The sequence below is a fragment of the Notolabrus celidotus genome, chromosome 14 (assembly GCF_009762535.1).
Source record: "Notolabrus celidotus isolate fNotCel1 chromosome 14, fNotCel1.pri, whole genome shotgun sequence".
NCBI classification, from domain to species: Eukaryota; Metazoa; Chordata; class Actinopteri; order Labriformes; family Labridae; genus Notolabrus; species Notolabrus celidotus.
The window spans coordinates 21,657,324-21,671,702 of NC_048285.1; the positions used below are offsets into that span (position 1 = coordinate 21,657,324).

Genomic DNA, 14,379 nt, shown 5'->3' on the forward strand with positions numbered 1-14,379 from the left:
TGATTTTCTCATAGAGCTTGATGTTGTCTGCTCTCAGACTGTCCAACTCTGCCTGCAGGGCCTGCATGGTCTGTTGCATGGAGCGGTTTTCCTGCAGGGAATACGAAAGGAATGAGAAATCAGTTCTCGCAAAAACAAATAAACAAACAAAACAAACACTGTAATGTAGGCAGTGTGGTGAGGGAGATTGCGACTCACAGCTTCCAGCTCCTGGTTGCGGGAGCGGAACCTCTCCCTTTGGCTGGAGATGATGGAGAGCAGAGAGTCCATCTGGCCCTGGGGCAGCTCAGGATGGGGAGTCACACCTGAACCTGGACATAACACAGAGAGAACAGATTACACACTTCAAATGTAGAGCTTGCTTTATCATTTTTCATGCATACAGGGTCGTATATGTTGTATGAAAACTGTATTGTGTTGTTCAATCAGATGCAGTTTGCCGTCTCCTGACAGGATGCGTCAGTCTGAATCTAGTTAACACCTCAAAACTCCAATCGGTCCTGATTGTCACTTGTAATAAATAAAGCACTTTAATCCCTCTAATCAGGCTCATTTGCAGTATTTAAACAGACACACCTCCTGCAGAGGCTCAGCTCAGCAGGTTCACCTCAGTTCAATCACAGGAGTTGTGCTGTCAGCAATCACACTTCAGATATTTCATTGTTTTGTCTGCGACACTTAGACTTGTGTGCTCATGCTGCTTTAGAACAAAGACTTCTCAATGTTGGAACTTGAAGGCTTTAAGACAGAGAGATTAATTACAGAGTTCAGTCAAGGCATGTCCAAAATGACAGTATCGTACGAGCTTATCCAACATTTAGCATGAATATTTATGTTTCCAAGGGAAGCTTTGTTCCTTTTCTGACTGGAACTTTTCTCTTGAGTGTTGGCATGTTATTGGTTCTTTTTGTAAGAAACATGATGCTCCTGAGGGTATAGATTTATTGCCCTTGTTACATTTAACCAGCATGTATGATTACATTTACACCGAAAGGACTTATTTCTTTGAAAATACACACTAATGGCAGTTTTAACAATATTTCACTTAACATATGGCGGCAGTCTATGTTCACACTGCAGGCAAAAGTGGCCCAAATCCAATTTTTTTGGGGTTAAGTGACCAGGTCAGATTTTTTTAGAGGCAGTGTGAACACTCAAATCTGGCCCACTGTCCACTTCCATATGTGGTCCTGAATCAGATACAGATCAGATTTTTTTTCAATGCGACCTCAGTGTGAACGGCCAAGGCGGATCTGATGCGCATTTGATACTTTCATGTCACTTTACAGCGACACACGTCACAATTCTGCGCGGCGGTAGCCTTGCAAAAATGGAGGATAGCAACAATGGAGCAAGTCAATGGAGGGACAGCGAGGTCTTGGACCTTATAAATATAAATAATAAATATACCTTTCAATCATATTTGCGGCCACAGCTCCGCAAAAAGCAGAAACAAGCAATTTGGCCTCTTTTCCTTTATACTTGACCTCCTTTGCATTCATTCTCCGGCTCCCACTGCACAAAAATTTTGTAACAAAGTCGAAAATGCTGACTTCCTCCATGTTTACGTTTGTGAAACAGCTGCATGTGACGTCATTGTTACTGTTCTTTTGCGCATGCGGGGCAGTTTGGAGCTGCAAACAGTTCACACTGGAATCAGATACAGGTCACATTATACTGTAGATGGTAATGTGAACAGGCAAACAAAAAATCGGATCTGAGCAAAAAATCGTAATTGAGCATCAAGCCTTGCAGTGTGAACGTAGCCTAAGTCATTGCAGGGCCACTGTCAATCAACTCTGGCGAACTCAACTCAGTCCTCGTGGAGAATAGTTGTTCTATTTATGCAGATATTTTGGCACCTGCTTGTTCTAATTCTTTGTGCTGTGATTTTTGCTCCATGACCTTTATCATTCAATAAATACAATGCTCCGTGTTAAGACAGAAGACTATTGAAACGCAGTCAAAGTCATTATAATGATGACCAGTAGATGTGACAAAGTCTAACGTGCGTTGTTTAAGTGTGATCACATGGCAAGGCACAATGTCACTCTTCAGATGGAGCCTTTAATTCAAAGCGTAACACTACTATGAAATATCGAGGTGAGGTTGGAGACAGCTCATTGAATCTAGGATCATACCAGCAAACATGGCAGTGGCCTCCTTGATCGGCTCTGGGATGTTCTCCATGTTAGTGACCTCTGACCCTTCAGCATCTGGGCGGGGCAGGGTGGACATAGCCTGGATGGTGCTCAGGTCGTGCTCCAGCTTCAGGATGAGCTCCTTCTGCTCGGCACTGGTCCTCACTGCGGCTGAGAACTCCACCTGCAGGTCAGCATAGCGGCCTGTCGACGGCAGAGAAGAAAATAGGAGATGTTCATTATTTAAGTTTCTCGACAGTCGTTGGATTTTATTTATGGTTCCCAAAATAACTCACCTGTGGAGGCAATGAACAGCAGAGGCAGTCCACAAAAAGTTTCCCTTCACTGTCTGAATCTTTCCTGGCTTTCTCTACCTCGTCTCTTTCTCTGAGAATACTTATTTTACCACCCATGTGTTCAACACTTTCAACAAGAGGAAAAAAAAACTACCAATGCACACTTTTAGTATTTGTATAAAAGAGATTTACTTCAATTATCACACCTAGGGTGCATGTGAATAATAATGATGATGAATCAAATGTCAATCATAACAAATACATTGTGAACGTTTCATACAGTGATATTGCTTTTCAATGTTGTAGAAGGGACTGTTTTACAGTGCTGAGAACAAACAACATGATACGTTTAGTAAATAGAAAGATAAAGAAACGATGATACATGAGGAAAAACGAAAGGGGAGGGGGGACACCCCGAAAGGAGAGAAAGTATCTCAGGAGTGACAGAAGTGCTCGGGAAACATTTTTCAACAAAAGAAAATAAAAATCTTAACCATCCCTTTACAGTCATGCAGCCTTTTGTACTACAACACACATGTACGCGCACACACACTCACATTTAAAAAAAAAAAAAAAAAAAAAAAAGCAGTGGGAGAAGTTATGAGAATTATTACTTCCACATTGTTGATGACAGGTTGGAAAAAATTCTTCTAAAACACTCTGTATTTGCTAAAGCCTCAACAAGCATCTTAAAGCTTTCCATAAGGGGGAGGTGTGGGGGGGGGGTGAAGCTCTCCCCCTGGGTCATTTGGTTGTCAGACTACACTGTGGTATAAGCTATGGGTGAACTGAAGCGAACAACACAAAGGTAGCAACATTCAGAAAATCTGTCAGCAACCTTCAGACAGAGGTGGAGAACTATTTCACTATTTGGCTTTTTGCTTCCTCTTTTTTTTTTTTTCCTTTTTAAGTCTTGCGAGCATTTGCTGAAATGTTTTATTGATCCAGAGTCCATCTCTGGGTGTTACAAGTGTATGGATAAGCATGAAGAGGAAATGGTTTAAGACTTAAAAATTAGCAGGAGCCAATGTGAGAGGTGAGCGGAAAGAACACACAAAAAAAGCACGCGAGTAAAAGTGAGAGGAGGGGATGGGGGGAGTTTAAAGGATGAGTGTATTGTGCTGTATTATGTGTGTATGTATTACTGAGTGTGCTATGCATACAGCACCACTGATTCGGAAAGTGTTTCCGTACAAAAACCCACTTCATAAGATATATTCTAAAAGTATTACAAAAAACATCTGAGGTTTTTCTTTCTTTCTTTTTTTTGTTTTTTTCTTCCTGAATATGGTGACCAGTGCTGCTGTTCGGGCTTCCATTACAACCAATATGTCAAATGAATAACCACTACTTCAACAGATCATACAGTAAAGCTTTACAACTTCAGAAAACATGATATGATATACAGCATCTGTTACACCTTTACAATGTTATTCAACAGTGTATAGAATCATCTGATTTAAATTTGTAGAAAAATATCTGTGGATCATGGAAAAGTCCTGAATCGTCCCTTCTCTCCTCCTGCCTTCAAAATAAAAGCATACTGTGACAATAGTGAGTCAATAGCTACTTGATCGACTGTATTTACACATCTCTTTTCCCAAATAACCATTAGAATTGGCACACGTCATTATCAATACCTGTAGTGCCGTTATTAATGTCACAGCAAACCTGACACAAACAGAAAAATACAAAATGCCCTATGAATAAATTCAGTGTTATTACAGTGTACGCTGTTTCTGCATGCTTCCTCCTTCATTCAATGCTCTGGCCTTTCGCTGCTAGTTAGGTTTATGTACAACGGAAGAAATGCATTGTGGGAAAACAACTGTCTAAAAAAGACCCCGACAGAAAAATGTGTCTGCAGGTCGGTCATGAAAATACACAAGTTCCATTTTTCTTCTTTCTAGGTTCCTCTTTTTTTTTTCTTTTTTTACGCTTTCACTGCACTCCAGCAATTATACACAACCCTCTCCAGAGAGCTGAGAATTTAAAGTACCAACATGAAGTGTGTGAGAAATTAATTTGGATCAAGGTGTGGAGACATTATGAACAAATCAGGTGAAATCGTCTACATCTAATGACATCACTAGTTTGGTGCCCTGCTTGGCAGTTAAAGGCACAAATCTGATGATCTCACATGGTTTGGGTGGGTTGATGGATCTGGCTATAAAACGGGTAATGGGTTAAGTGCTTATACTTTACAGTAGCTATTCATCACCATGAAACATACTGTGGTTGTCCAGTCTGAGCAGTCCGACAGAAGGCTATAAGCCTTCGGTATTTGCAGAAGACGGATGTCTCACATCAGTCGTCTGCAGGAAGAGCCAATGTTTGTGGAATTTTACAATTATTAGATCCATTAGAAAATCCAATTTTGGCTAATGCATCTTAATGCAGTGCAATGGGGTTATCAGTTTCTGTGACAGGCTGCCAATATATCAACATGTACAATCAAGGAGAGGGGAGGCTTTAGGATTTGACTCTAGAGATTTTGGATAGAAACCAAAGCAGGTGTTTACTCATAGTATCTACAACTGTACAAGCCGATGGGCCGTTCTGTCACACAGTTAGGTGCAGTTTGAGTAAAGGGGCTGCTGTATTAGAATACAGTTCTAATGTAGAAAATGAGGGCAGAGCATTATTTTGTTTGAATTTTAGTGTTAGGGTGCAGATGAGAGTCTGTGCTTGGTTCACAACCACTTTTAAAAAAGGCATAATGTACATTTCCCAGGATCCCGGGATGGTACTCTGTTGTAGTGTTTACAGACCCTGTCCGAGGTACGTCTTTAAAAACGATCCTAATAATAAGTGCTTTGTCACGGACTGCTATAGAAATTCTGCATAATCATAGGCTGGCTTTCTGTTCAATGTGGCGTAGCACACACCTGCTCGCGGGTACACTTCTCTAATCTCAATTTGGCAGATATGACCTCTTTCAAGTTTAACATGTGATCTCATGTTTAGGTAATTTCATTTGACCTATTTGACAAAGTGTATACACTTGGACTTGTTAATGACCTGATAAACGAGTGGGGCGAACTCTATCCAAAGAAAGCTGCGTGCCCTGTCGAGCGGTAGTGTTGGGCTTGCCCGAGAATAAAACATTATTGGAGAAGAGAAAACAGGAAAAGAGATATGCTATAATATATTCACTGATCATGATATGTCCTTTGATTCACTAGCTAGCAATTTAAGAGCATAACTGTTGTGGTAAAAGCTTAATGCTTACGGGAGCATGAACTGTAGCAAACACATTTTTCAAAGCTATTGAAATGACACTAAACTTTAGGATTCATGAATATACAAACAAATGAGAACTAGTACATCTTTGTAAATATTAACCAATACTGCCGGCAGTCTATACGTCTAATAAAAATGTTACTTGCCCTCAGGAACAGTATAATCCCTTAAAAAATAGACAACTCAAATGATAAGACATTAAATGAAAAATACAGCACCTATAAATAAGCAGAATAAAAACCAAACTATAAATGCAAAATAGCAATAAAACCAAGCTACAGTAAATCATAGTATTACACTACTTTGTGAGAAGATTAATGTAATGGTAACGCATCAAACAGCTTAAAGAAGGGTGTCAGTTGTGCACTAGTAGTGTGTGCAAGTAGATACGAAATATGACCCCACTCATTGGAAACACTGAACACTCCTCAATCGCACACACACACACATTTGTGCACACGCATGTATTGACAGGCGTGTGTGTACATGCACCCATGCAGACACACACACACACACACACACACACACACAAACAAACAAATACACACGCACGCACACACACACACACACAAAGGGGAGGCAGTAGGCTGACAGGCACTGAGGGCTTGTGTGGGACAGGGAGGAGGTGATATGCCTTAGAATTTGTAGTGTTTACAGTAGAATTCAATGCAAAAAGACTTACATCCCTGGATACAGGAGAGACTGGAGGAGAGTGGTAACTACTCACACCAGGGTTGGGGTGAATTCACTTTGACGGCAACCACCAGGAAGTACAGATTACCAAGAGCTATACATTGCAAGTATTCACTAGAACCTACTTCTTCAGTCATTATTAATAATCTGCTTCTTACAAATGAGTGAATTGACCTCGACCCTGACTTGCATGCAGGCAAATACAAACACACACTAAACGCGCACACACACACACACACATGTACACACACACTTCCTGATTTGGCCTATAAAAAGACGTGTGTTTGTGAACAGAGAAAATTTGTCAGTGGTGCAGACACACACACACACTCCCGCACGCACACACACACACCCAGCAGGTCCAGTGCTGGGTGAAAGCTGTGACGTTCACAACCTGAAAACAACGAGAGACACGTAAAGTATCACCATGTCAGACAACTACAGTACTACGTGAATTCATCGTATCGTATTTCAACAATGCAACAGTTCTCTGTTCTAATTTGTTTCTCTTTTTTAAAAACAGTAACATGTTATTTTATTTTCTGCTCTTAGTTTTGACTAATTAAAAATTTCCTAAAATTCCCTATTTGTACTCTTTAGAGTCAATAGACTGTGCAATCTCTTATTGGCAACCAAATTGCAATATGAAAAAAGAGATCATCCTTCATCCTTAAAAGAAGGGTTTAAGGAGGCAAAAAGAGGGTTCCTTCCTTCCTTCCTTCCTCTTCAGATGAGTGCGTGTGTTTGTAAGGAATTAAGAGATCCTTCTGGCCATCACATGGCTGTCAGCAGGATAGGATATGGGACACAACAGGTCAAAGTTCATCTTTCTTACATCAGTAACCATGGCAGCTCAGCCGGCAGGCTTTCCACTACCCTCTTAAGTGTGTAGGAGTGAGATAAAAAAGAAAACATGCTGCCATTGAGAAGAGAACACACATACATACACACACCAATTTTGGGTGTGTGTACACACGCAGACAGGTGCACACTGACACAACCCCTAACATACAAAAACACACGCACACACACGCAGTGAGTGAAAAAGGCAAAGGGTTTGTAACAGTCACTCTACAGTGTGAAAAATGAGGCGTCTCACTGAGTGAGGGGAGGTCTGTGGACACTTGGGAGGTGAGAAGAAGAGCGGAAAAAATCTCCTTTAAGAAAGTGAGAGTTCTTGTAAGAGAGTTCCTGTCTCTATCTATCATCTATCAGTGTCTATCACTGTGACAGCTGCTGTGTCAGGCCTTGCCTGTGTTTCTGAGTCCAGGTTTCAAGCCCAGCTGTGGGTCAGACCCCAGCTCAGGACTAACCAGTCTGGTGCACCAGTGGCTGGTGATAGGGGGGAGGTACAGCAGGGCCGGAGGCCAGCAGGACGGCTAAGTGCTTTTCTCAGTACAAAAACAAAACTCAGTTTAAAAAAAAAAGGAGAGACACATAGGTTCTCTTATTTTGTTCTTCTAGGTATTCAGTAAATCTTCTTTTTAAGGGTTTTGCCAACCACTCTTTGTTTCTTTCCACTTTTGGGAAAGCTTCTATGTAATAAAAATGGCTGCTGAGCTTGACTTTGGCTGTGTCCACTCTCCAACTGGAACAGAGCAGGAGGGGTCCAAGGTTAGAGGTCGTGAGGTTATGAGACAAGAGGGATGAGGGATGGTCAGGGGGAGCTAGAACTCCCACTCTGAGGGATCCTCTTTGCTGGCAGCCTTCTCCAGCCTGTGGATGATGTTATTCAGATTGGCTGCTTTCTTCTTGCGCAGATTGTTGTCCCTGGGGTTTCTGGCAGGGCCAGAGGCTGGGATGTTTGTACTTGAGGCAGAGCTACTGGAGGAAGCCTCAGTGAGGCTGAAGAGCCCCAGTCCACCCTGTCCACAGCTGGAGCCTGGCCCGGCTAAGCTTGAGGTGGTGCAGTCTAGCTGGGCAGGGGAGTTATTAGAGCCCCCTGCCTCAGACTCAGCCTCCATGTCGTGGTCTTTGCATGCTCCTCTATGATCCTCCAGGCCCATGCCCAGTCCTTGGCGTGTCTCCACTGTGCCCTCAGATTCTGTCCCATCACAGCTGTCCCCCTCTCCTGATTTGGACCCTCGGAGGGAAGGGGAGCCCCCATCGCTGCCGGGCCCCATTCCTCCAGCTGCCTGGATCTCCTCTATGAAGAGCTCTCGCCGAATACGTGACCTGGTGGAGATACTCAAGTTTAGTCACACCACTCAAACCGTGAAATTGAACATGCTTCCCCTGGGCTTAATGCATTTCAAACATAACTGAACTCAAAATATTGATGTCCCTTTATGATGACAGGGCAAGAACCCAAGCCCTCTAACCCAATGTCCCTTTAACCACCGTTACAGAGTCACGAACAGTTAAATCCAAAAGTTTATGGAGAAAAAGCAACAGCACCATTTTCTTCAACACATCATAATTATAAGCAAAAGAACCACTGTTTTCTTCAAATACTGTATTTAACATACTTAGGCAGTATTACAGTGATTCTCTTTTCCAAATACTGACCTGTAATTATGGAACCAGTTGATGACAGTACTGGTCTTCAGGTTGAGCTGGGAGGCCAGCTCCTCGATGGTTTTGGGGGAGGGATAGGGCTTCTGCTGGTAGGCCCTCTTCAGGGCCTCCTTCTCCTCAGGGCCTAGCACCACCCTGGGCTTCTTCAGGTGCTGCTGTCCTGGACTTTGGGAGCCCTGGAGGTAATCTTGCCCCACTAATCCCGTGTCAACAGGATGGCCATCACTCAGGGAGCTGAGCCGCCTCTTCATGTAAGCTGAACAGGGACAGAAAGATAACAAGAGAAAAGTCAGCATTACAAAAAGTCATCATTCTATCTCAGTCTCTTCTTATAGTGGCTCCTCTGTACTTTTTGCTGTAGTTAATGGAGAGTTAGAGATTTGTGTGGGTCCAATTAGTCTAATCCAAACTGCTATTGCTGATCAGCTTTAACAGTCAGCCCAAAATTGGATGATGAATTATTGTGGAAGTCAAACAAAGAAGAATGTTGACTTGTTAATGATTCCCAGATATGAATAACTGCTTCTTGTCTTTCTCTCCCTCTTTTTTTTTTTTGTAACACATCATCTTTGAGTTCTGACTGCTGACCCAACAAAACCAGATAGCAACGTTACTATATTGACATTTTAATCTTTTAAGTCATTTAAAAAAACAAAATTTGACATTTTTTATATCAGACTTACATTTTTACAATCAGCATCAAGCACATTTAACTTGATAGTACCTTATGTGATCATATTTATCTGTCCTGTGATTAACTTCAGTATCAAACATGCTTTAAGATTTTAAAGATGAGTCATAAAGCGTTGTTCCACAGCAGTTGGTCCCAGTGTTTGTCCTGTGTTTGACAGAAAGTGTCCCTAGATAATGTTACCTATTGTACATCAGATTTATTAAAAATCATGATCCAGCCATTCCTCTTCACATCCACTAGGTGGTGCTGCCGTCTTTCTCACAGATTCTCACAATAAAAGCATCTCTTCCATTTTACAGCAAACAAGAAGCACCGTTCTCTGCGGGCACCAGCGGCTGAAAATGAACAGCTCATGGCAGCTTTGCATGAGGTTGACATTTTCTCAACCCCAATACACGCTGCCAGATATATTAGTGTTGCAGGGAAAAACGCCTCAGAGCAAGGTTAGAACCACTCTGAAAGTTGTGTGCTGCCTCGCAGGCTTGTACCACCAGGGTGAGGGGGTCAAATACGGTTACCCTGGACTAGGTCTGTGTCTTTCCTCTGGGCTCCGCTGTCGGCCAGGACTATTCCCCGTTGCTATTTGGATGCATTACTTTGGGGTCAATAATCAAAAACCAAGTTGAACTCCAACCGCCCGGGCCCCAAACGCACTGATGTAAGGTCAGTTTTGTTTTTTGCCCTTGTGCGTAGTTTGCGATATCAGGAGGGTAAACTGATCCTGGATGCTTGTGCCTACTGGCAGATTCAAACATGCGTATCCCATCTCCACAGAGAGAGCTTCAAGTGGGCAGTCAGGGGTCACTGTGAGGCAGCGAAGAGGGTGAGGCCTCTCGGCTTCGCTGATTCTTAAACGCATCATGCAAACAGAAGGGAATAAAGCATGATGGGAGTGATAGAGCGGGCTCAGGGCTAACAAATGATAAAAATACAAGCTTATAGACACTGGTGATTATTATGATGATGACGATGATGAAGAGGAGTGCTGATGACTGTGAGTAAGCAGGCCCCCGGCAGTCCCCTTGCTGTCACATCTAATACAGTACGTGATGTCTGTGGCCCTGATTGGTACTGACATCACACCAAGATGACTGTGATCTGCACAACATGCTCTGCTGTCCTGCACAAAGGATATTGTGTGTGCAGATGTGCATGTGCAATTCAAAGGCTGCTGCTCGCATCTTTTTTTGTGACTGTGTTTATGAAATAAATGCATGCTTAAGCAGATAGCATGAAGGTTTAGCCTTTTGTCTCAGTGCCACGTTGATTCTATCTGAAGTCATGCTGTTTCCGCATGGATCTGTGCGTTTGTCATCGCCGCGCTTTCATCACACACACCTTTCTTCTCCAGGCGTTTCATGTCCATGAGTTTCTCCACACTGTGTGGGTCCTGGAGCCAGAGCTGCATGCGGACAAAGGGCTCTCTGCCCTTCAGGCTGAGCTTGTGCCAGGGTTTGGGCCTGGCCAGCAGGTCTGAGACAGAACCCTGAGTCAGACCCAGGATAGTCTCCCCAAACAGACGTTGGCCTGGTTAGACGAGAGGGAGAGGGAGAGGGAGAGGGAGAGAGAGAGAGAGAGAGAGAGAGGGGAAATGAAAAAGTCATTTCAGGAAACTGATTCAAAGACTGAATAATTCATCAAAAATAAAAGAGGCTGGGGGAGAGAAAAAAAAGAGTGACTAAACTGCACAAAAAGCACCTACTGTGTTTCTTACCAAGGTTGTTATCAGTCAGAACCTCCTTAACCTTCTTGGTGATGGCGTAAGTATCAAGCTCAGGAGACATTGCAACCATTTCCTGGATGCTGAGCCCTGAATGACCAGGCAGAGGCAGCGGGGTGCCAGGCTGAGACTCCCCACCGGAGGGATCCTCAGACAGCGGTTTGAGACTTGAGGACTGTGAGGCGAGCGGATCCCCTGCAAGACCGTTGATGGACTCCTCAGCTGAACTGAGGGGAGACTCTGGTGCGGGGCTGCAGCTCGCCGATGTCTTCGGTGTACCTTCTGCGTGAGAAGAGACAGGGCGAGACAGATCACACAGGTTAGGAGACATGTTACTGCGTGAGAAAAGAGTTTCATCTCCTCTCCCTGCTGTGCTTGGGAGGGACTTCAGTCACACAGCATCAATTAGTTTAATTCCTGTTAAACAAACAGCAAAGGTGCTTAAGTTTTCAGTTTGAAGCTTTTTTGGCTTCCTCCTCCTTTTCCTTCATCTCCCTGTCTCTGTCTGTGTAGTACTGCTGTGCAGCTCAGCAGGCTGGAAGAGAGCAGTCATGAGGAGCTGTCAGTGTACATTAGCTGCTGTTTACACCCCCAGAGAGAAAGAGAGACACACACACGCACGCACGCTTACACACACACATACGCGGAGCTGCCATCTGGCGCTGCAACACTAACTTGTCTATGACATGACAAACCAGCAGCTTGCTGGCTGACACTGCCACAGCACTGAGGATGGGGGGATGGTGGGAGAAGGAGGGAGGGAGGGCAGGGAGGAGGGAGGAGGAGACGGAGGAGGAGGAGGGTGGGGTGAGTGACAGACTGACAGTAACAACTAGCCACTAGCTCTAATCAGGCTTTCGGAATAATGCTGTAGCCTAAGGAGTCTGGTTGTGTGAATCCAGTGTGTGTGTGGTTGTGTTTGTTTGTGTGTGTGTGTGTGTGTGTGTGTGTGTGTGTGTGTGTGTGTGTGTGTGTGTGATTTGTTTACCTTGGTTGGGAGCTTGCTGGATGTGTGCGATTTGCCCCTGGTCTCCATTGAGCCACGGCTGCATGCGGAGGTACGGCTCTCGGCTCCTCTGGTTCAACTTGTTCCACGGTTTGTGTCGAGACAGACTGTCACTCAATATTCCCTGAAACACACGGGCAGAAAAAGGCTCAGACATGCAACCGCTGTGGAGTGATAAAACAGAGCAAGGGTAGGAAAAGCACACACACAAGCTTTTTCTCTCTGCCTCCCTCACCTCTTTGGAGTCCTCCTGGTTGTGGTTCTCTTCTCCCGTTTGGCTGCTTACACCCCTGCGGGGGTCCGTATGCATGTTGCTCCACCACTGCTCCCTCCAGTAACCTACCCCTCCAGAGCTTCCGGAGCGGTTCGAACTCTCTGAGCTACGACCCAGCCGGATTCCTCCGTCAGTAGACAAGTCCATTCCTGAAGAACCTCGGCCCTCTCGCTTAATGCTGGAGCTGAAGTCCAGGATAGGAGATGGGGACGAGGGTGAGGACAGGAAGGAGCTATGGGGCTTCTTGAGGGAGAGGGCCAAGGGGTTGTAAGGGGGGAGAGGAGCGGTGAGTGAGGAGCTTAAGAAGTCCCTCTGAGATAGCGATGAACTAGAGGAAGAAGACGAGGCTTTAAGTATGGGCTCCAGTGCGGCCTGTTGGGCCTCCATCTCTCTGCGGGCTTGCTCTAGGATGGAGCGGATGGCTTCATCTGATCCGCTGCCCCCTCCGCCTCCTAACCCACCTCCACCCCCTCCTTTCAGTCCTGTGTACGAGGGTTGGGCATGAGACAAGTCTGTTGAGAGAGGGACAAAAGAATTCAAGAGGGCGACCAAGTAACTCTCGTATAAAAAATGTATCATCTTCAATGCCTGGAGTCCTCTGAGGATGAGAGGAAAACAAAGACTCACCAGCTTTCTGCACCTGCAGCTCTCTCTTGGCCTGTTCCAGGATGGACTTGATAGCCTCATCTGAACCTGCCTCTGGGGTGCGGACACGGGCGGTAATGTTACCTGGAAGAAGAGGAAGAGGGAACGGGGGGAGATGAAAAATTGTGTCAGATTAATGCAGCGATAACCAACTATGGAGCAAGGAGAGAAGACAATAACAGAGTCTATAAGGACATCGAATAATTACACCGTAGCACAGCACAAAGCACAGCATTCCCACCTCTGAGCTACAAGGCAGCTAACTTAACTGGAGGGACTGTCATCATTTTTTCCTGGTCCCTTTGGAGCTCACGCATGCACATGTGCTACAGGGTTCATACAGTAAATGCTCCCCACAGAATAACAACTAGCAATAAAATCCCTAAATACACATGCTGGCTTTTCCTTTGACGCAAGTCACTGAAACTGTGCGGTTACCTTCAAGGCACATGTATATCTGTGTCCCTACTTGCACATTAATAAACCCCAACTCACACGCAAGCACACACAAACACACACACACACACACACACATCATAGATACAGTACACCCCAATACAAACATGCCACACAGACAGAACGTGCTAGAATCTCTGTGTGTGAAGGGGACAGACCTGTGTGTGAAGCTTTATTGGAGAGGGCTCTCCGCTTCGGGACATCCTGAAACACTCGGCTAAGCTGGGGCTGGCCTGAGCCCTCTGTTAAAAACAATATACCACACACTATGTTACAGCATTTGTGTGTTTTGTTTCTTTCTTTCTTCTACAACTAGACTGTATGGTGCCCTGTAATGATCTGCAAATATATGGAATGTGTGGACATTTCCATCCAATGCACATTATATGACTATAAATGCATTGATCTTTACCATCTGTGGCCCTACTAGGAATCAAACCGCTGCCTCTTATAGGAATATTAAACCAGTACAAAGACAGAGTAGTGAGGGAAAAACCATTCAATAGTTAATATTACACAGGGTGTACTAGCTGCAGCCTGCTGTTTAAAACAGACTGCATGTCTTAGACTTGATTGGTGAACTTTGCTGTATTTTTTTGTACCAGCCTCAATCAGAAATGTCTTGATGCGTTAACAAAAGCAGGCCTGGGCTAATCGAATCCACCCGTAGTTAACAGTACCCCTGCCTACCTCC

General features: G+C 44.4%; 1 protein-coding gene across 1 annotated transcript in view; it reads right to left on the reverse strand.

The window, feature by feature from the left end:
- Positions 1-3,288: 3,288 nt before the first annotated feature.
- cux1b (cut-like homeobox 1b) overlaps positions 3,289-14,379 on the reverse strand; it is a 60,850-nt gene continuing 49,759 nt past the window's right edge. Inside the window, 8 exon segments of the mRNA XM_034700753.1 lie at positions 3,289-8,548; positions 8,882-9,146; positions 10,923-11,111; positions 11,299-11,586; positions 12,293-12,434; positions 12,546-13,096; positions 13,212-13,313; positions 13,844-13,927. Coding sequence (XP_034556644.1) covers positions 8,041-8,548; positions 8,882-9,146; positions 10,923-11,111; positions 11,299-11,586; positions 12,293-12,434; positions 12,546-13,096; positions 13,212-13,313; positions 13,844-13,927 — 2,129 coding nt within the window. The 3' untranslated portion in view covers positions 3,289-8,040.